We start from the raw sequence: 21574 nt of genomic DNA, 5'->3' as shown, positions 1-21574 counted from the left end.
CATGAAAAAAAGATGAAAATCCCATCACGTCCTCTGGATAAAAAAACCTTGTCCCAGCTCTATGTTCAACATCCATCCATATGCTGACTTTTTTAAAAAACAAGTTATAATGACTTTGAAAAAGTTTTTATTGTTGCCCACAGGAGGAAACTCTTCATTGGTCATGCATTGTCGTATTATAAAATAATGTTTCTTGAGAAAAAAAAAAAAAATTAATAATAACAATGTTTAGTCCCAGCAGTCTTCTTCAGGCATGAAGTTCAGTGAGACTTTCTTCCTACTAATTGATGTGACCACGCTTGATTTTAAAGCTTAAAACTACAACTGTTACAAAATGTCACAGTATATCTGATTCTGATGATCCAGTTCAACTGGATTTTCCACTTTTCTGGACTCAGAAGCCCTGACAACATCTTGACAACTAGAAACTGTCGTTGATGTTTGCTGAGTTCTTTTTAAGTTGTAGTTACTTACTCCTCCATGTAGATCTGCGTGTATTTGCCAAAGCGTGAGGAGTTGTCATTGCGCACTGTTTTGGCATTCCCAAAAGACTCCAGCAGGGGCGTGGCCTCGAGGATCTGACCAATCACCATAGACAGAAATGTTACCGTTGTTACCTTCAACAGGGATGCTGTTTGTCACGAGAGCAAAACAAGAGCAGGGACACTTTACCTCTATCTGATGGTAGAGAAGAAGAGAGAGGAGAAGGAAGTTAGCTTAAATGACCACATGTATATTTGCATATATGTAGCTACAGGTACAAAATATAAAATGTATCTACCTGTTGTGTGACGTTGCGTTTGTGATGTATGGCTGTCAGGTAACGCAGGATCAGTTTCGTAGCTTCAGTCTTTCCTGATCCACTTTCTCCGCTGTAATAACAATAAACAGTTGACCTGAGTCTTTATTATTCATTAAGGGTGCAGTGTGGACACAATACTAAAAAAAAAAGGTCAGAAAATGGGTGTTGTTTTAAACAGTATTTCATTGCTTAAAAGACAGATTCCTGTAATAGAGTTTTGTCCATGTGCTACTTGTTAAAATAAGCAGCTGATTCAAGGCCTTACTCAGCCAGAGTAAAAGAAATGAAGAGCAAAACTGCACTTCGTACCTGATCACAATACACTGGTCCTTTTTGGCATCCATCATGGTGGTATATGAGAGATTAGCAATGGCAAAAAGATGACTGCAAACACAACACAACATTTTTAATGAACAAATGCATTTGCTTGCTCATTGTTTATGTGTGAGCGTGTAGATGTGAAGTGGTAGTGAAATCCATAACCAAACTCTCCCTTGGCAACCAACCAACAGCAATGTAATAGGAGCCTCTTACTAACACCTGAGAGTGCTGGCATTTACACCTCCATTTACCACCATACTGCATCTCAGAGCACAGCTTACGACACATGTAGACAGATGTAGTACAACAGTATAATCACACGCAGGGATAGCAGTCGCAAAGGTTTCAGTTAAAGGTTAGAGAGTTAAGTTTAATCTACTCGCTTCAGAGTTTGAAAGCCCTTCGAGAGCTCATAATTCTACCAGGGCCGTAAACTCCTCTACATGTGTTATCTTGATGAGACAAAAACTTCCTTCTTCTTTAAAATACATGCAATGATAGACCATTGTCAGTTCAATATAACAAACTATTCAAGTGAGTGCAGCCATTCTATAAAAAGTGAAAAGAAAAGAAAAATGGTTTATCTTGCAAAGTTGAAATCATTTTTTATAAAAAGCATTTTCTCTAAATGAGTCCTGCTTACCGGTCACAAGAAAGACAAACACACCAGACTGAAAACATAACCTCCTCTGTGGAGGTAAAGTTCAGCGGCTGATTGGTCTGACAGATACAAACACAACCCCCCCCCCCCCCCCCCCCCACACACACACACACACACTCCTGGGTCTTACGGAGGGTTGTCACTCAGGCCACGGCCTTCATACTGAAGCACTGTGTCTGTGCCGTAAATGTTGAGCAACTTGTAGGGATTCACAGACACGAGGATGCTGCCTATGTAGGTCTGTGTGGTAGAAAACAAGAGTGGATGAATGGGTGTAGCTGACAGTGTCCATGACATTTACTGATATTAGTTATTTGATTTGCGTGTTAGAAATGAGGCATACATAGACGAGTTCCTGGTCATAGCGCTTCTTCAGGTTCATCAGAACTGTGGTCTCATTCAGCTCACTGAAATCAAACAAAGAGGAAAATTAAACACACAGAGCACATATTGTCTCACTGGAGCAGGATTCCCACGCTCACTTTGACATCCAAAATTAATTACCCTTCAGTGACATTCAAGATCTTTCTCTGTGAAAGCCGGTAAAATTATGATGACGATGTCAAAATCAGACATCAGAGAAAGTTTTTACTCGGGAGCACGTCTAGATATCATCTCTTTCAAACTGTTGTTCAAGTAACACAAATCCAGGGGTTTCCTTAGGATGTGGAGTGATGATCATTCAAGGTTTTTCAAAGCCTGGAGTCGCACTGGGACGCACACACACACTGTAAAATTTGCTCGCAAAAACTGAATGAATTGTACTGAAATGACCTGCTGGAGCAACAGAAGGCCCTGTGAGAGAGTGACATTAGTGAACGGGCTGTGAGGCTGTTTGTTAATACTGGATTGTGCTTACGGCAGCTGTGTCATGTCCTCCATTCCCTCCGCCCAGCGCTTCACCCTGTGGCCTGTTGTGGGCATGCTCAGGACAGAGAAGATCTGCACACACACACACACACACACATAATGATATGTAATTAGTCCAACACTGTCATGCAACATTCTCAAAGCTCGAGGGACGTTGTCATCACTTGATGCAGAGCTGATGTGAAATATGCCGACATTTGAATATTCTTGTTTGTGAATTGTTTTTGTGGGCAATCCAGCCTCTGTGTTGTTGGCTTTGTAGTTGTTGCTTCATTAATGTCTATATTACATTAATTCCTATCCCAATTTAGCTGTCACAACAAAACATAAAAAACCTGAACACATAAATTCAGAAATGTATCTACCTTGTCATACCAGCTTTGACCAGGTGCCCTATCTCTGTCAGGAGTCCAGTCTGGGTCCTGAGGCTGTCTGTCCACAAATCGAGGTGTGGGTGAATATCCTTCGAACATCCCGTCTTCTCTGTACATGGACCACTTTGACAGATTCTGGACTGTTCCATGTGGTAAAACCCTCTCAGCTGCCCACACATCCTCCCCTCCCTCCCCTCCTTCTCGTGCATTCCTGGCCCAGTGGCCTGAGTGTGGTCCATAGGGAGGAACCACTGCATAGCGATTGTCCTCACCCTGTAGCCCCATTGGCACCCTGTATGAGGCATAGCGAAGCTGCTGGTTTTGGACGGCATTAGACAGGCTGGGGTTGTGGAACCGACGCGTGAGAAGAGAGCCATCCGGCAGTCTGTGGGAGAAAAGTTGACAAAAATATGACTTTGAAATTTATTTTCATATAAATGGCAATTTTCCACCACAGTAACTTTCCCGGGTGATCAAGAGCCTTTTGATGATGTCAGGAACTAAACCTGCCTTTCAACTGGAAGAATATGGGACTAAATTTAGTTCCTGTCTGATAGTTCAAGGTGTAAAAGAAGTCCCCGTTCCAGGCTACATACTTGGTTCAAGGACTTTAGGTGGAGTTTTCAAGGCTGATTGTTGCTGAATGTTTAAAGACATACTTGTGTACTGCTTAATTTATAAAACAAGTAAATACTCTGGAGATTGCTGGGCATTTATTGATGTTTATTAACATTAAAAACAAAGACAGCCTTTGTTGTTGTACCTTCCCAGCTAATTAACTAGGTAGGGAGTGAATGAGAGTGGTGATGAGAGAACAGATGAGTGTACAAGGAAAATAAAACTTTCTTTGAGCTTAGTTTCATGGAAGTTACACTGGAGTTTTCCATCTCTATTATCTTCTCTTTACGTCTCCGTTTCATTCATTCATTCATTCATTACATCTAATTCAAACATCAGAGTCATGTAACATTAAATAACAACAAGACAATTCTGTTTTATTGTCTCCTAATGGATGAAAATTATTATCTAATCTTATTTACCTGTGGTGAAATGCAAACATGAATGCGCAGAGGAGACATTTAGTTCCCACCTTTAGTTCTCACTTTTAGTTCCCATGGTTCCTTGAAATTTTTGTCAAAAAGGGGCTAATATTTCATTCTTCATTAGTAAAAAGTTAATCCCTTTCTTGCAGCTTGAGGTCTTAATAGGTAATTCTGAGCACCTGTCCACCTGAACAAGCCTATGAAGTCATTCTCTGTCCTAGTTTCCATTAATAGTGTAGTTCCCTACCTGTAACTGACACCACGGAGTTCCTCTTTCTGCAGAGCAGAGGCGAGGTTGGGAGAAGTGGGTTTGGGTGCACCTGACAGTATCGAGCTGTCTGAGAGGTGAAAGAGACCTGCAGAACGAAGTGCCTGGTTTTGCCTCAGAGCAGCTGTGAGGTTGGGAGTGGAGGGCTTCTGGCCAGGGATAACCAGAGAACCATCAGGGAGCTGGTACGATGCGTTACGAAGGTTCTCATTCAAAAGAGCCTGCAAGTTATTTAAGGTTAAAATCAAAATTAACTAAATAAGGCAAATTATTGTTATCAAACTGTATGATTCAAAAGTTTGTAACTGCTAAAACGTTATGTTTGATTTTCTAACAAACATGTATTTGGTGAGAAAAAAAAGAAGACAGATAATAAAACACACAGGTAGTGCACCAAAATATTTAAATAAGATTAATTTAACAAGCACACACTTTAGACAGGTCAGGGGGAACTGGTTTCCGTGGGTCAATGATGATGGTTCCATCAGGTAGGGTGTATGACACATCCTTTAGATAGGGGTTCTGCAGGGCGGCTGTCAGGGTGGGGTTCTTTGGTTTCCTTGGGTCCACTATAATGGTTCCATCTGGGAGGGTGTATGAAGCTCCTTTCAAGGCTGGGTTGTTGAGAGCCTAAATATTACAGCAGCAGTGCAATTTAAATTAAAGCAGCAGTTTAGTATATTTGATTAGTAATCATTATTAGCAAACTACAAAGAGCTACATTATTTTGTAGAAACTATTTTATATCCCTATACCTGAGCCCTTCTACACAAGTATTACTATATGGATCAGGAGGAAGAGAAGAGTAATCGATCAACACACACAAAAAGTAACTAGTTAAAAAACAAAGAGTCTGTATCCATAGCTAACCTTAGCCAGGTTTGGTGATATGGGTGTATTGGGATCTTGAATCCCTTCCGGTAACGTGAGGGAGGAATTCAGCAGGGAAGAGTTTTGAAGGGCACTTTGCAGGTTTGGAGAGACAGGTTTCCGCGGATCAATGATAATAGTGCCATCTGGCAGGGTGTACGAAGCACTTTTCAGGTAAGGGTTCTGAAGTGCTGCTGAGAGGTTTGGGGACTTTGGTTTCTTGGGGTCAATCACAATTGTACCATCGGGGAGAGAATAGGAGGCCTCACGCAGAGCTGGGTTGTTCAGGGCCTTAGCCAGGCTTGGGGAAATGGATTGCTGTATAAGCAGAGACAGTACAGACACAAAAACTATCACCAGCTTTAACTTGCATACTTTAACCGAGAAAATATGATAGGCAGAGGAAAGATAGGACAATACAATAAAAGGTGAATTCAATTAGAGTTAAGGATCAAGAGTCATGGGTTACTTGCTGTCTAGGGTCTATAATGGTGCCATCAGGGAGAGTATATGAAGCAGTCTTGAGATCCTGGTTCTGAAGAGCTCTAGAAAGGCTAGGAGACATGGGCTTCTGGGGCACTCGCGGGTCCTGTGTGGGTGGGGAGTGATATAGGTTATTGTTGTTTGTTACTGTTGTACTGTATATAGACAACCATAAATCTCAGGCTGCATAGTTATTTTGAGATGTTCCTTTATACCTACCCTGATAATTGACCCATCAGGTAAGGTGTATGAGGCTCCACGGACTTGTTGATTCCGCAAGGCATGACCAAGCAAAGGGGAGGAGCGAGGATCTGCATATGGTGACACCAAGGTTCCGTCTGGCAGTCGGTATGATGCCTGCATCAACTGTGGGTTTTGCAGTGCATTTCCTAACATTGGTGAAGAGGGTGAAGGGGGGACATATGGAGACTGTCTGAATTGCACAGGTGTCTGATAAGATGCTCGGCGGAGGTTGGGGTTCTGTTGTAATGCGCTGTGGAGCTGAGGTCCAGCTGGTGCATATGGGTTTCGGCGTTGCATCATTGGCGATCTTAAAGATGAGACATTGTGCAAATCCGATCGGTTCTGCAGGGCGTCATGAAGCAGTGGTGCTGGGCCAGGCTCTGAGATATAATCGTATGGGGTAACAACAGTCGGTCCATATGGTGAACGGAGCTGTGGAGTCTGATAAGAAGCCACACCTCTTAGTGCCTGACCATGTCTCATTGCTCCAGAGAGCATTGGGGATGAAGGTACAGAAGGAGTATATGGGGACTGAGGCCTCTGAAGAGGAGAGGCATAGGATGCGTCCCTCAATGCCTGATTTTGCAGAGCTCCAGAAAGCACTGGGGAAGAAGGGGGCATAGGCTGCTCATAAGGTGACAGTGGTCTTTGTAAAGGAGAAACATAGGATGCATCTCGTATAGCTTGATTATGCAGAGCCCCAGACAGCATGGGAGATGAAGGGGCCATAGGCTGCTCATAAGGTGACATTGGCCTCTGCAGTGGAGGGAAGTAGGACGCATCCCGAATGGCCTGGTTTTGCATTGCACCAGAAAGTGTAGGAGATGAGGGAACATAAGGTTCTACATATTCAGTAGCCATCTCACTCATGCCTACCACCTGGGCTGCCTCTGGGCCAAGGGGTGAAGAGAAAGAGGCCTGACGGATAGCCTGGTTCTGCAAAGCACCAGATAACATGGGAGAAGAGGGTGCAACAAGCTGCTCAGTGTTGGGATCAGGATAGGAGCTGGACACATACATTTCTGGTGCATAAGTAGGTGGATGGGCAGCTCGAGCGGGCAGAAGGGGGGAAGACTGACGAGAGAGTCGAGGAGAGAGGCGTGGGGATGCAGGATGTGGCATGTGTTTCAGAGAGGGCTGTGGAGAAGCAAGAGGAATCCTTCTCATAGATTGTTGAGCCATGAGGGGACGTCCTCGAGCTATGGGGCGAGTAGGAAGTCGGCCAGATTCTCTTCTCCCCATGGGAGCACGGTGGACCATGTGAGGGGAATGGAAAGGGGATGGGAGGGATGAGTCCACTGTGAGAACAGAAGACCTATTGCTTCTTATAGAGGAGGCACGGAAAGGACGCACATTCTGGGTGGGTGGGGGCACTGGACGCCCTCTGAGACCCATAGGAGAGGGTCTGACAGTACCTAAAGGAACATTTCCCCCCATCCTGGGCCTGGCCAAGGGGGTGGGGTCCCTGAGCAGCCGAGTAGAGCGTCGAGAGAGGGTTGGAGATGATGGGGCAGGACGGGGTCCTGCAGGGGATAAACTGCGATGAGATGGAGAGGGGGAGGGAGATCGTCTTCTACTGAGCTGTGATGAGAGAGGGGGAGATGCATGACCAGGAGAGAGGGCAGGTGAGGGTAGTCCATGCAACCGTCTCCCTCCAAACGGGCTGCGAGCAGGAGTTGGTGATGGTGGAGGACTTTGCCTCCTCATGGAAGCACGGGGTGAGGAAGGTGGAGAATGTTGCCTCAGTGACGCTCTTGGTGAGGATGGAGGACTTCGCCGCATCATAGATGCACGGGGAGAGTGAGGGGGTGAGGGTCTTCGGGCTAGAGGAGACGGTGATCTCTGAGGTTGCATTCTACGATAGGTGAGGGGCGATGCCATGGGGGAGGAAGGAGGTGAGATCTGTCTCGACATAACAGAGGGGGGTCTTTGGGCACTTACAAACCCACTCCTCATGGATGGTTGTGGGGAGGGGCTTCTTCTCTGTGGAAGCATAGGAGAAGGTACTGGGGATGCCATGGCAGAAGGATGGCGCTGCATCTGTGGGGAGGGCATGATGATAGAGCGTCGGGACGGAGTTGGAGAGGGTTGTAGACGGCGCGCAGGAAGGGGGGACATACCTGCTTGCTTAATAATCATGGCAGTTGGAGTAGGGATTGATGGTGGGCCAAAAGCCTGCTGCTGTGGCATCATCATTGGATCTGTGATCATCTGCTGATGGAAAAACACAACAAAAATGATAGAAGTTAAGGAAGAAATACATCTGGAGAAAATGGGGTAGCACTGCTAAGATTAGTAAAGATGTGTTACTACAAAACCCAGTATATAATAAGGGAAAACTACTGTGTTACTCTAACCCTTTCGTTTAATGTTTCAATGTAATAACGTATCAGTTGTTATAGATAAGTGGTTGGGGAAAATAGCAAGTTTGATATTACCTGCTGGTGGCAAGACTTTAACCAACACTTCTAATCAACACTTCTAATGTGCAAGAATATCCACTGATTAACTGTTAAGTAGCCACAAATAATCCTACTTAATTATGTCACAGAAATGTTTTTTATTCACTCAAGTACTACTATCACTCATTATGTTACACTATAGCCTCATCAACAAGGCTAGAGAGCCCCACTGTTGCTGATCAATTGCACCAATCACCAGAAAAAATTCCTTGTATGTGAAAGCATACTTGGCAATAAAACTGATTCTGATTCTGATTCTGATATTTTTAGATTTCACCACTTGAAAGCTAACAATGTGGTGGAACATTTTTTTTCTCTGTTGTTAGAGATGTTGGGTCTCCCTCTAGGTTTGGATTACTTAAAAAGCAGTGGGAGTGTGCTCTGAGAACACAATGGGAATTTATTTTTGTATTTTCACTCAACATTAGAATAGGAAACAGGCCCCTAGCACTAAAGAGCATGGTTATACAGAATCTATGACAAAACAGAGAGAGATTTACCTGTGGTGAAATCATTTGTGGGGACATCATCTGTTGCTGTGGCAACATCATTTGCTGTGACATCATCTGCTCTTGTGGTGACATCATTTGCTGTGACATCATCTGTTGCTGTGGTAACGCAATTTGATGCTGTGGTGACATAATCTGTGATGGCATCATTTGGGGGGACATACTCTGTTCTTGTTGCATTATCATCTGTTGCTGTGGTGACATAATCTGTGATGGCATCATTTGGGGGGACATACTCTGTTCTTGTTGCATTATCATCTGTTGCTGTGGTGACATAATCTGTGATGGCATCATTTGGGGGGACATACTCTGTTCTTGTTGCATTATCATCTGTTGCTGTGGTGACATTATCTGTGCGGCCATCATCATTTGTTCTTGAGGAGACATCATCATTTGTTGTTGTGGTGACATTGCCATTTGCGGCTGTAAAGACATCATGTTACCAGCTTGACCTGGCATGAGAGGTATCTGGTCTTCATACTGAATTTCTGACATGTCTTCAAATTCTGGATCAGGTGGCAAAGTAGGTGGAGGGGGGAGGGACACATCCAGACGCTCTTTCCCAAATAGGCGCACTTGAGGTCTAGGAACTCTGAATGTCATGTCCCCTCCCTGAAGTCCACCTGTGTCATCCCCATATTGATGCAACTGATCTGTATACTGGTCCCCATACAGGCCCTGTACCTGATCCATCCCCTGCCCTCCAAAGCCAAAGCCCTGATGAGCTCCTGGTGGGAATCCAATGGCCTGCTGGGAGCTGTAGTCTTGGTAGGGCATACCAGCATCACTATAGCTAAGTTGATAGTCTGGTGGAAATCCCCCTTGCATTCCCATGGTTGCTGCATAAGAGTTCTCATAATAACCTGCCTGTCCATTGTCATAGTACCCCCCTTGTCCATCATCGTAGTAAACTCCTTGGTCATCATAATATCCCTGAGCCTGAGGGTCAAGGAATCCATCTACTGCTCCCTCATACATTTGGTCCTCACCCATTTGTGCATAATAGTCCAAACTGTCGTCACCATACATTGCTACTGCCTGTTGTTGCTGGTGACCATAGTAATCAGCTTCAGGGTTGGTATAGTAGCCTTGGCCAGAGGAATACGGGTCGTAGTAGTCCCCCATGCCCTCATCGTAAAAACCTCCTTCATAATATTCTGCATTTGGATCATAGAGTCCTTCTTCCTCATAGTAACCCAAGTCTTGATAGTCTGCTCCCCCTGTTCCATTGTCATAGTAATCGAACTGACTCTGGCTTCCATATGCTGCATCTCCGTAACCACCATAACCATTGTCATAGTTTCCATAACCTTTCTGGCGGATTGAACGTCGCTGGTCGTATCCGTAAGCCTCCTCATCATGCTCATAACCATCGTTATGGTAACCACGGAGATAACCTCTGGAGCTGGCTTGTCGGCTGTGTGCTCTACGCCCCCCCCAGCCATGGTGTCCTGAATTCCCTCGCATTTTACTTGTAAGGAAGCGTTTGGTCAGCCAGTTAGTTGCCGCTGCAACCTTACCCAGCAACATACTTCTGTTCTTGAAGTCGTCAGCAGGCCCATCACCATCTTTTTTTCCAAATAAACCTTTGAAGAAGCCCCCCTTCTTCTCAATTGATTGTCTCCCTCCACCCAGACGAAGCAGCATATAGGTTGGCTTCTTCCCACCATTTGCTGCCTCTTTCTCTTTGGCCTCTTTCTCCTTTTTCTTCTTTTTGCTGATCTTAAACCTCATCATGAATCGAGAGGTGTTCTTCAGAATTGACTTCCGGCGTTTCTTCTTAGCGAGGCGGTTCTTTCTCTTCCCCAACCTCAGGAACAAACGCGATGTACTTTTCAGCTTCTTTCTGCTGTTCCTGCGTCGCTTGAAACCAGAAAACTTCATGAACATCCTGGACATGTTCTTCAGACCTCTCTTTGGGATTTCCTTTATCGGAACCGGTGGAGCTTCCTCCTTCTTTTTGCCTTTCTTCTTCTTTGCATCAGCATCAGATTTCCCTCCTTTATGGTGGCGGTCATCTTTAGATTTCTTTTTGGATTTGCCGTAATCCTCCTCATCCTCATCATACTCTTCCTCTTCATCCTCCTCCTCCTCTTCCTCCTCTGAGTCTTCTTCACGTCTAGACCTCCCCCCTTTCTTTCCCTTAGCCCCTTTATCTCCTCGCCCCCTCCTTCTCCTGTCATCCTCCTCCTCTTCCTCCTCCTCATCCAGGTCTTCACTTAACTCTTCATCCTCTTCCTCATCACTGAGGAGCTCCTCCTCTTCCTCCTCGGACTCCACTTTCTTACCTTTTCCTTTGTCTTTTCCCTTCTTTCCATCATCTTTCCCTTTAGATGGCTCCTCTTTTCCCTTCTTCCCCCCTTTCTTATCATCTTTTCCCCCTTTCTTATCATCCTTCCCCCCTTTCTTATCATCCTTTCCACCTTTCTTATCATCCTTGCTGGCTTTCTTGTCATCTTTTCCTCCCTTTTTGTCATCCTTGCCTTTCTTTTCCTCCTCTTTCTTTTTCTCTGGTTCAGGTTTTCCACCCTTCTTTGCGTCCTTCTTGGCGTCTTTCTTGCCGGGCATTTTGACAAGTGGCTAAGAGCACACCATGCCCTTTCTTGAGGATGCAATGCTGTAAACCTTCAAAAACACAAACATACAAATGTTACATGTACTCTGTGTGCAAGGCAGGGTATTTTTTAAGTTTAACCCAAAGAAAATATGATGTGACATGTTAAGAAAATATAAACAGGAGTCTGACCTTTAAAAGATTCCTTGGTTTAGATATGTCTGGTTGACTTTTTGCCGGTACTATATGCAGGTTCGGTATCTGTGTAAGGACAGGTCCACCTGGCCAAAGCAGTTGTACACTGTCCAAATCTGGTCCCCATGAAGGCTCCTGTCCAGACATACATAGCTAAATAATAGCAGTCTTTTACCTAACCCTTTTACCTAACCCTAACACACATAGACACATGTACAGTATATAGATACACACAATGAATACACTCATCATACACACAATGAAATCCAGTAGTTAAATAAAGTTACCAAGACAGTGTTGATGTCTTACCACCACAAATTGTCTCAGTTATAGCCCATACTCTCACTCACTCCAACTGAAATAGTCTCAAACCCCCAATCATTTTGCTACCAAGAGATCTCCAAACCCTACCCAGAGATCTCTTAGGCCTGTTGAGAAAAATGTTTAAACCCTGTCCACAGATCTCAAAAACCTTTCCAAACCCTACTCTGGAGCTTTCTATTTGTGTACACTACCCAGACCTCTTCAGTCTGAGAGAGTTCTGACTCCTGTATCGAGATAAACAACCCCTATCCAGACATTGTCAATGTCTACCTAGAGATGCCAAAAGGCACTGTGAAGTGTGAGGTCAAAGAGTTCAAACTGTCAGAACTATAAACAGCTGGTATATGAGTTACATCAACTATATTATCAAGTCTAACTTCACTGCAAACTGCTGTATTACAAAAGAGATTTTAACTGTGTTGGTTTTACTAATTTGCACACAGTATGATCCCTGCGGCATCTGCTTTCTGTAAAACTGAATACACACAAACAAAAATCTAGTTCAAGCTCTACCCCCTCTATGGTCCAATCTTTCTCCTGTAGAATTGTAGTTAAGGAGAGATTCTTGTGGCAGTGCTAACATGCTCATTCATCAAGACAGTTTTCCATCATAGTCACCTCCACATTCAGTGACAAACAGTACAGAGGAGCAAGTATGGTCGCCAGGATCTCTGTGGTCTTCAAATATGTTGCGTCCTTGCTGGAGGTCTCTTCTTTAGCAGGTACCAAAAAAGCAAAAAAAAAAAAAAAAAGGTCCAGAACAGTCTGTAGGTCACACTCAGCTTCCTCTTCTGACCTACTCCGTCTTCTGTTGCTCACAACAACACATTCCCTCACTCAACACAGCACTCTTTTCACACTGCCCTCCTCAGAGTGTGTGACAGCTAGTGTGTGTGCAAGAATGTTTGTGTGTGTGTGTGTGTGTGTGTGTGTGAGGGTGTAAGAGAGAAGGGGCAGATGGGCTGCTGGTTTGTGTGTGTGCGTTTTCATGTGTGTATATATGTGTATGTGTATATGTGCATTTGAGGAGTTCCTTGTGGCGGGTCGTAGAAGGAGCCTTAATTTGTCATCTGGCTCTACAGGTGAAACTTGAGAGCCCTGGGCAGCTGAGGGGGCGGGGCATAAATAATACAAAAGGTCCAGAGAGAGAGAGAGAGAGAGAGAGGGAGAGAGAGACGTGAGAAAGAGAGACAGGATGCCGGAGATAAGCCTGATTGGCAGTAAGACGCAATCAAATCCAAAAAACACCCAATGATTAACAACTTCAAATCTCTATATCGTTTATGTATTGTATGTATAGTTGTGCATGAGAGAAGTCATGTACCCACATCTTTATGCTATCTGACCTTAAATCTGCTCCTTCTCTTTTTTCCAGAGTAACATATACTGTCAGCTCTGTGTGTGTGTGTGTGTGAAGATGAGTGATGCATCTTTCTAAGAAATATTATATCAAATCAGCATCGATGTGAGCAATGCAGGCAGCCACCAACCCACTTCCACATACGTAACAGCAGGACAAGAAGCAGAGGCAGGAGGAACACCCACTTGTTCAATATATGACGTCTTCCTTCTAGGTATCAATAACAGAGGAATGACTCAAGAACACACACACACACATACACACACAGCCAGGGAAGGATCAGTAACAGCGCTGTGATTATTAGTGCCATCAACCAAATTATTCCTCTTCCTGAGGGAAGGGGTCGGATTGCCAGATCTGTCCTGTTTCAGGGTATAGGTGTTGGGTTGCCAGATCCTGATCTTTTGGTCTTGGTGTGTAAGTCTATCTGATCATTACCAAACAGCAAAGAGAACATGTAGTGCATGTGTGTGCATATGTGCACGGTGTGCTCGTGCAGAGTTACGTCTTTGAGAGGGTGCATGTACGCATTAAAAAGACGGAGAGCATGATGAAAGAGTATTTTTTCCCGGATTTCCCACGGTTTGTCTCAAACCGTACAACTTCCTTTGAAGCAGAATGAAAAGACCCTATCAAACGTGAAAAGCTCTGAGTTGCAGCCAGTCGCTGCTGGCAGGTGGTCCTCCATCTTTTGATAGAATTTGTAGAGCAGAGACAACATAGAGAAACTGGGATACATGCCCGGGAGAGAAAAGCAGACTTATGACAGAGATGGACTTGATGAGGCTCATCAAAAGCATTCAGGTCCTGAGGAAGAGCAGCAGACCTTCTTTGTCACTTCTCACACTCACACACACACACACACATTCAGTAATCTGCTGCTATCTAGTGGAGCATTATTACACCTGCAGCGCTTCTAAGAGTTTGGAGTTGGTTCATCAGGTAAGTGTACAGGCCTGCAGCAAGTATAAGGTTTGCGCAACACATAGCAATTACCTAGGCTAACCACTGCTTTCATGATTTAATACAGTCTTGTGGCAAAAAGATGCATCATTAGCCAATCAAATACCAAGAGGAACATTTAAGTTGCAGAAGAGAAGTAGACTAATCAGCCTGCTAGCAAACGGGTAGTCTCTAGTAGAGCTTGTGTGAGGGCACAAGGGAAGGAAGGAAGGAAGGGTGGATGCATCCCCAAAACCGTACCTACCTTTTCACACCCAACCTCTTCTGTCGTTCACGTCACTGGAGCACCATAGTCAAGTCTCCCCATCCTCCTCTGGATACAATAAAAGACAAGAGAAAGGACAAAATGAAAAACTCACCAAACTGACACAAATCCGGTTTACATTTGTTTAATCTTAACTACACACAGCTCCCCACCTCGACCGCTCCTCTGGCGGGGCTCGGAGCAGCAGGGGTCGGCCAGTAGGGAGGAAAAGTGTGCCACCGGGAACCGAGGATGAATATTTAACGACCGCTATTCTTCGGTGAGCGGCCGGGGGCTTGAGTTCCACACGCTCCGGTGTGAACTGATGAGCACCGCGGGTGGGCAGAGTCGGTCATACACGGTGATACACACTGGTATAAGTCGTGGTAAATAACACTTAAGGAAAGCTACATTAAATCGTTATAACCCATCTTAATTAGCCAAAGAGCAGATGTTACTGAAGTTGATAAAAGCTGTTTTTTCCCTCCACTGCTGTCCGGAAGTTTTGTCATATATTAGGCTTTGGATATTAAACATTTCCTCTCTTCCGGACTGAACACGATGGGAAAGTGTGTCATGAGATGGCTCAAGGGGTAACTTGAGCATAACAGATGAAGGTGAGAGTCAGAACAAGGAAATGTACCATTAACATCTCCCCATGAGCAATCCTTCCGTCGCCCACCAGATGGACCCGCCTGACAACAAACAAACTGCGCACAGCCACAAACTGCTGCATCTCCACTGGATTCACTCCATAACCCAGACGACCTTGCCGTCTCCCCAACATGACCGGCTGGCCGCCCGACTCTTAACAGGTTCTGGCTTTGATACTGGACCCACTGTGGAGAGCCACGACGCAAGAACTCGCAGTTTTTTTTTTTTTTTTGAAACAAGCCCTTGGCTGCGTTAGAGCTATTTTTAGCACTGCTCCTGAAAGAGTGGCTTAGATAGACTTCAACCAATAGGCAAATTTGCAGTGTTTTTTTTTGGGGGGGGGGGGGGGGGGTTAATATAGGCTACTGTTGTCAGTCTGCGGCTGGCAGCCAAACACAGCACAGCCAGTCTTGGTCCTTGCAGTCAGATCTCCAATCTGCCAGCTTAAATGCTTTCTAACCAAAACATAAGCACTTCTTTCATTTTTTTGCCCACTAACAGCAGTGCAATCAGCTCCAATGCTTCTTAAAGCAGCTGTCTGAAAACACAACCACTGATGTGCAGTTCAATTATTCAAAACGTTTAGTCCCATCTGTCTTTTGGTCACAGTATGACTTAGATCAGTGGCTCCTAACCTGTGAGTCAAGACCTTCATAAGGGATGACAATGGACATCTAGAGGGTCATGAGGCAATTAAGGAATCTGCAGGTCTTAAAAAGTCTCAAAAAGCATTTTATTAAAAATGACTTATAAAACGTCTTTGCATGTGATTTTAGCAAAACCAAGCTGGAAAATCTCTAGTCTCATTTTAGGCAAACTTCATATGTTGACCTTAAATAAAAATGTTATTTTTAAATTGGTTATTCCTTCTATTATCCAGGCCCAGATCGTATTTAAAGTTCTCCAGACATATTTAAAAATATGTAAAATGCTAAAAAAATATTCTTCTATGATTGATAATGGTGTCCCTATATAAAACATAAAAAAATAAATAAATTTTAAAAAAAAATACTTAAAAGGGGCTAGAAACCCATCTAGCTTCTTGACTGAGAACATTCCGTTGAGAGAACAGCGCTTGTCGAGGTGGCTAGCAGCAGAAGAAACACCTGACACATTCAGCCTCACTTGTTTGAGCTTCAGACAGACCCGGACTCAGGTGTGGAGTTTGTTGTGAACCAAAATCGGCGACCAGCAGAGGTGTCGGCACGGTTAGCGTGGTTAACACCGTGTATTTGCGTATGTCGTTTGTTAGCTTGTTAGCTTGTTAGCTTGTTAGCTTGTAAGTGGCGGTTACTGAAGCGTCATCAGTGGTTGTGCTAATGAAAACTCTCGGCAGCTACTTTCAATGGAAAGCACTGAAACCTGCCTGAAAACTCACTAAATGTTGCTAAACGAAGTAATGTGCTAATTACCATAATCATGATGTCATCATTTTGTATTTGTATTCTGCCTAGTGTGAGTTTTCATTGACATATTTTTGTATGAAATAGTGACTGAAATACAGCGCAGTAGGCTAAATGTTAACCAGCACTCACCTCCAAGACATTCCCAAGCCACTGCTCTGCACTGTTAAAAATCCCAATTTTTTTGACCTTGTCGTTGTCTGACAGAATCACCAAACACGTGAGTTGAAGACGAACCCTGTGCTGTGATTTCGGTTATATTTACTTGTAAAATGATCACTCAGGGAGAAGTTAGAAGAACCAGAATGTCATATCATCTTTTCTTCTCATGGTGCACACCTTGCGCATGCGCAGCTCACTCATGTCTGCGTCGGGCGCCCCTAAATTGATGGGATTGGTTTCCTTAGGTTTGTAATGTATGGCTGTCTGAATCACTTTTTTGAGACTTTCTTTATTTTATAGCAGTTCCAAGATGGAAATACCCAGTCATATTATTGACTGCTCATTTCTTTAATGAATTATGAATTATGTTATTAGGAATGTTTTGTAAATATTATTAAATATTATAAATATAACGGCTGGGAAGGACATATAAACGTTAATAAATTCAATCATATATCCTATGCCATCCCCACTGGTTTTCATCGACATCTTTCATACTGTGGTCGGTATGGCAGTGAAACAAGTATCAAATTGCCTTCAATGTGGAGTTGAAAAGGTCTTAAAAAGTTTAAATTGGACCCCACGGGAAACCATGTTATCAGAATGGCAAAGCAGAAAAAAGTTTCTGCTACAGAAAGTTGTGCTAATTTCTTCTGACTTTCCTCTAATATATGATTTTTTTTCTTATGAATTACTGGATAATTTAACAGCACTCTAAAATAATTCACATGCAAATGAACCAAGTAAAAAGGTTTGATGGATGATGGTAGAGGGTACTTCTCTTTCTCTCTGGTTCTGTTGTGATTTCATAGGTGTTGCTACCTCTGGGCATCATTGTTATTTTATACTCTCTTGGGGCGAACCCTTACCTGAATTATTTTAATTTTTGAAGGCAGTGTTGCAACCAGGAGTTGCTGCTGAAAATTGTGTCCCTCTGACATCAGCTTGCCCAGGGCCTTGGAACAGTAAATATCTATAATGTTTGGCATGTTCCAGGGCCCCTGTCCAGTTGTAGGCTCTGTGAGTCATTCAAGGAAAGTAATGGCTTCATCCTGCAGGTATGAGCTGCTTTATTGACTAACACACTGTAAACAGCAAAACCTTGTTTCAGGAAGGTGTTGATGTTTCTGCAGGAAAAATGTTGCAACAGTTGTCGAGCTAGAGCTGCTTTACTATTTGAGAAAAGAACTATCACAGTAGAGACATGTCAGAGATAATTGGAATGAAGAGGTTAAAATGTAAGTAGCCTAAACTCCACAACTGACAGATGAAAAACAAAAATGCAAATTCAGGTGAGGGGAGAACAGTAAAAGTAGACCTGGCTTACTCCTTCTGAATTTGAAACGGATGCAGTTGTGAGCTTTCCCCACTACCAGGCTCTGCCAGTCAGACAGCAGGCAAGCTCAGTGAGCGGATCACCAACATTAGTTTCTCTCCTGAAGGAGTCAGCTGGGTCTGGAGCTGGAACAGCTGCTCCGAGACACCCAGTCTCTGCAGTAGGTCAGAGGGTGGCTGTAGACAGCTCCCAGAGGGACAGGGAAACCTGTGTATGTGCATTTTGTCTGTTTGTGTAAGAGAGCCAGAAAGAGAAATATAGAGAGATAGATAGATAGATAGATAGATAGATTCAAAGACAGAAAATCCACAGGGTCCATCCATCCACGTCCAGTTAATTTAGGCTCCACCCTGATAGGCCGGATAGTGAGGCTGCAGGAGTAGTGGGGGCCCTGCTGTGTGCCCATCAGTTTCAAACAATCCCTGCTGCTGCTGAAGTGTCCTTGAGTCACATGTTGAACCCCTTCCTGCTCAGAGACGCACCTGACTGCTGTTAAACTCCAAACTACAGTGACTGTCTTCCTATCACTCACAAAAAAACTACCTTTGTGCAACCTTTATCCACAGATCAGACCATGTCAACAGAGAGCTATAGTGAAAGCTTGGACCTGCAGAATCCACAATCACCACATCCACTCTATGATGGATATTTTTAAGTGTGTATGTGTTCCTATGCTTGTTTGTCTGTGTGTGTGTGAGTGTGAGTGTGAGGGGTGTGAGGGTTAGTTGACAATGACAGATAGTCTTAAAGATGATAAGAAGCTGCAGTTGTGGAATACTAGATAGAGTGTCGGAGGAATATATGACAGCAGATTGTATTTATGGACTCACATAATGAATTACAGTAGCCTTACAAGACAGAAGTGTTAAATCTTTGTATCAGGGGAAGTCACACAAAGTCTCAAAGTGCTGTAAAGACCAATGCATGACATTAATCCAAATATAAAGAGTAGACAGCAAAAACAGTCCAGCTTTTATTATAAGCATAACTAAATGAAAAAAAGAAACCTTATTGCCTCTTGTTAAACCATGGGAAAACATTTTTATACTCTTCCATGCTAAAGTTGTCTACAAACATACACCTGTGCTATACATTTAGTAAATAGCATACAGGTCATATAAAGTCATGCATACATGGAGGGCTACACTAGCATGTATAAAACATAAAGTACATGGTCTTTTCTTGCATATAGAAAACATAAAAGTCCTGTTGTATGAAATCTGGTTTGGATTTCAGGGGATAGCTAGTATATGGGAGGTATGTTGCATATATGAACATTTAGCTTACCATCATAGTATTCACTGAAATGAATCTAACCGTATGCTCATCACTTTCATAAAAATGGTTACAGTTTGTTTTGGTATACTAAAATTCTACACACACAAAAAAAAACAAATGATTTCCTCAGATAATTAACATTTAATTATGAGACAGATGTTAGAATGACTCACTACAAATTATTTAACTGGAAATTAAAATTGGAACATTTAGATGTAGAAGTGATAAGTGATATTGCAAGAAGTAAGACGCATGCCATATAACCACATCATCCCTGATTCCTGCTGTGGATATTGTATTTCATCTCATACCCGTCTCTCTAACCGTTTTTCCTGCTTGAGTCTGCACTCTAGTTTTAATCACCAAATGATCATACACTAAGAAAAATAAGAGATGAGCACAGACAGTCTAAAGCATAACAAGATATATATGTATATTTAAATAATCTTTGCAAACTTTGCAGTGCCTTAAATCCACACCAGTAGTTTATTACGGGTGGGTGGGTGGGTGGGTGGGGCTGGGGGGTATACTTACAGAAGATGTAGGGGATATCCAGTATCTTTACAGCAACGTCCATGTTATGTTTCTTTGTTGATTTGGCTTTGTTTGTTACTGAATGGCAACATCCCATCACTGGATGCAGAAGCACTGCAGTCTGGATGAAGGCGCTTAAATGGTTTTGAGTACAGTAAAGCACGTATTGGAGGTAAATAACTGATAATCATTCAAGTAAATTGGAGACAGACAGAAATGCAAGTAATGCAAAGTGGCAATGTCTGTATTCTCTCCAGATTTCAGTAATGAGCCTTCATTTATAAAAATTCAGTGGTGTTTACCCACATTCAAAACATCCATTAGGCCAGGAGTATTTCTTTAAATGGCTGTTAAACATAATGATACAGCTTAAAGAATTGAACTTCTCTTCCCTCTGGGTGCTTTGAAAGCACAACAGTGTGAGGATTTTGCTTAGTTCAGCTTTAGATCTACTCCGCTCTCGAGTATACGAGAGCAAAGGGGCAACAGATGAAATTATCATGTTGTTTTCCGCACAGCAGGTGATTATTTGATCATTGGGAACGTAAATGGTATATAAGAAGACTGGGAACCACTTGGTTCTGAGATCGCGCTTTCATGTTGGGATAGTGCTGTGGAACAGAGATAACACCTGTCTTGGCACTCAGAAACACAGAAATGGAATTTATATGAAAGCTGATGCATCTCATAAGCCTGTTAGGTGAAGCCAAATTACAATTTCAGATCTTTTTAAATAGAGGGAAGTGGGCAGTCCACCCATAGTTGATATTTTCTTATTTAGACGCGCAGAAGAGAGAGATGTGGCGGGGGGGGGGGGCACCTGTGGCCTCACACTTGGCAGTCTTGGTGATTTGACTAATTGTACTGCAATTTCAGACATTTATTCATATTATACATAATATGTGGAGGATGTACAGCTGTAATTCATCAAATTACTCTCTCTCACTCTCTGCATGCTGATGCTCTGTGAGCAGGCAAGTTCCATAAAAATGTATATTCAGAAGGGCAACAGACCTTCACCAACCCTGTATTGTCTTCAGGGATACTGAATAATTATTTCATTTAAGTAGAATGTTTAAAATAAACTTGGCATTTCAGTAACCGTAATGGGGGGTGAATTTTAATGTGGAATTGAACATTTGGATGAGTTTGGATTATTTTGTATTTAACCTGAACAGCCTGCAGTGAAACAGGAAGGATATAATGCTGTCCTCCAGTGCTCTTTATAAGCTCCCACTTCACTGTGTTGAAGCTGCAAATACCACACGTAACCCAAACAGTTTTAATGGGAAAAATACCTCAAACAAAAATGTATCCTTTGCCAGAATTTATTTTATGGTGTCATGCATGTTATATTAACTTAAATAATTTATTAACCATAAGATGCAATAGTCAATAGGCAGTCTATAATAACTAAAGGTTAAAGAAAGATTGAAAATCAATCCCCAGGAGGAGGTGGAGGATATGGCTGGAGAAACAGATGTCTGGGCTACCTTGCTTAGCTGTCACCATGACCTGGACTCAGATAAGCATATAAGCATCCAGAGTATGGATAGATGGATGTATGAAAATCAATATACCATCTTTTAGGCTTTTTATTAGACATGTTTCCATGTGCTCTCCCTACATTTTGGAGTCTCAAAATTTAGGCTATCACTGTA

General features: G+C 43.1%; 1 protein-coding gene across 1 annotated transcript in view; it reads right to left on the bottom strand.

Annotated features, from left to right (window-relative positions):
• myo15ab (myosin XVAb) overlaps window positions 1-19797 on the bottom strand; it is a 54141-nt gene extending 34344 nt beyond the window's left edge. The window contains exons 1-17 of the mRNA XM_071504931.1: window positions 16736-19797; window positions 14547-14615; window positions 11653-11790; window positions 8898-11531; window positions 5912-8146; window positions 5679-5798; window positions 5210-5527; window positions 4772-4969; window positions 4319-4560; window positions 3020-3413; window positions 2644-2726; window positions 2128-2191; window positions 1915-2024; window positions 1112-1186; window positions 782-872; window positions 673-678; window positions 475-578 (exon numbers count right to left, since the gene is read on the bottom strand). Coding sequence (XP_071361032.1) covers window positions 475-578; window positions 673-678; window positions 782-872; window positions 1112-1186; window positions 1915-2024; window positions 2128-2191; window positions 2644-2726; window positions 3020-3413; window positions 4319-4560; window positions 4772-4969; window positions 5210-5527; window positions 5679-5798; window positions 5912-8146; window positions 8898-11474 — 6617 coding nt within the window. The 5' untranslated portion in view covers window positions 11475-11531; window positions 11653-11790; window positions 14547-14615; window positions 16736-19797. The remainder of the gene's footprint in view (window positions 1-474; window positions 579-672; window positions 679-781; window positions 873-1111; window positions 1187-1914; window positions 2025-2127; window positions 2192-2643; window positions 2727-3019; window positions 3414-4318; window positions 4561-4771; window positions 4970-5209; window positions 5528-5678; window positions 5799-5911; window positions 8147-8897; window positions 11532-11652; window positions 11791-14546; window positions 14616-16735) is intronic.
• Between the last annotated feature and the right edge of the window lie 1777 nt (window positions 19798-21574).

The sequence above is a fragment of the Trachinotus anak genome, unplaced genomic scaffold, assembly GCF_046630095.1.
Source record: "Trachinotus anak isolate AG129_WGS33_773 ecotype Australia unplaced genomic scaffold, CSIRO_AGI_Tana_v1 ptg000019l, whole genome shotgun sequence".
Taxonomy (NCBI): Eukaryota; Metazoa; Chordata; class Actinopteri; order Carangiformes; family Carangidae; genus Trachinotus; species Trachinotus anak.
This window is presented reverse-complemented; position numbering and strand designations above follow the sequence as displayed.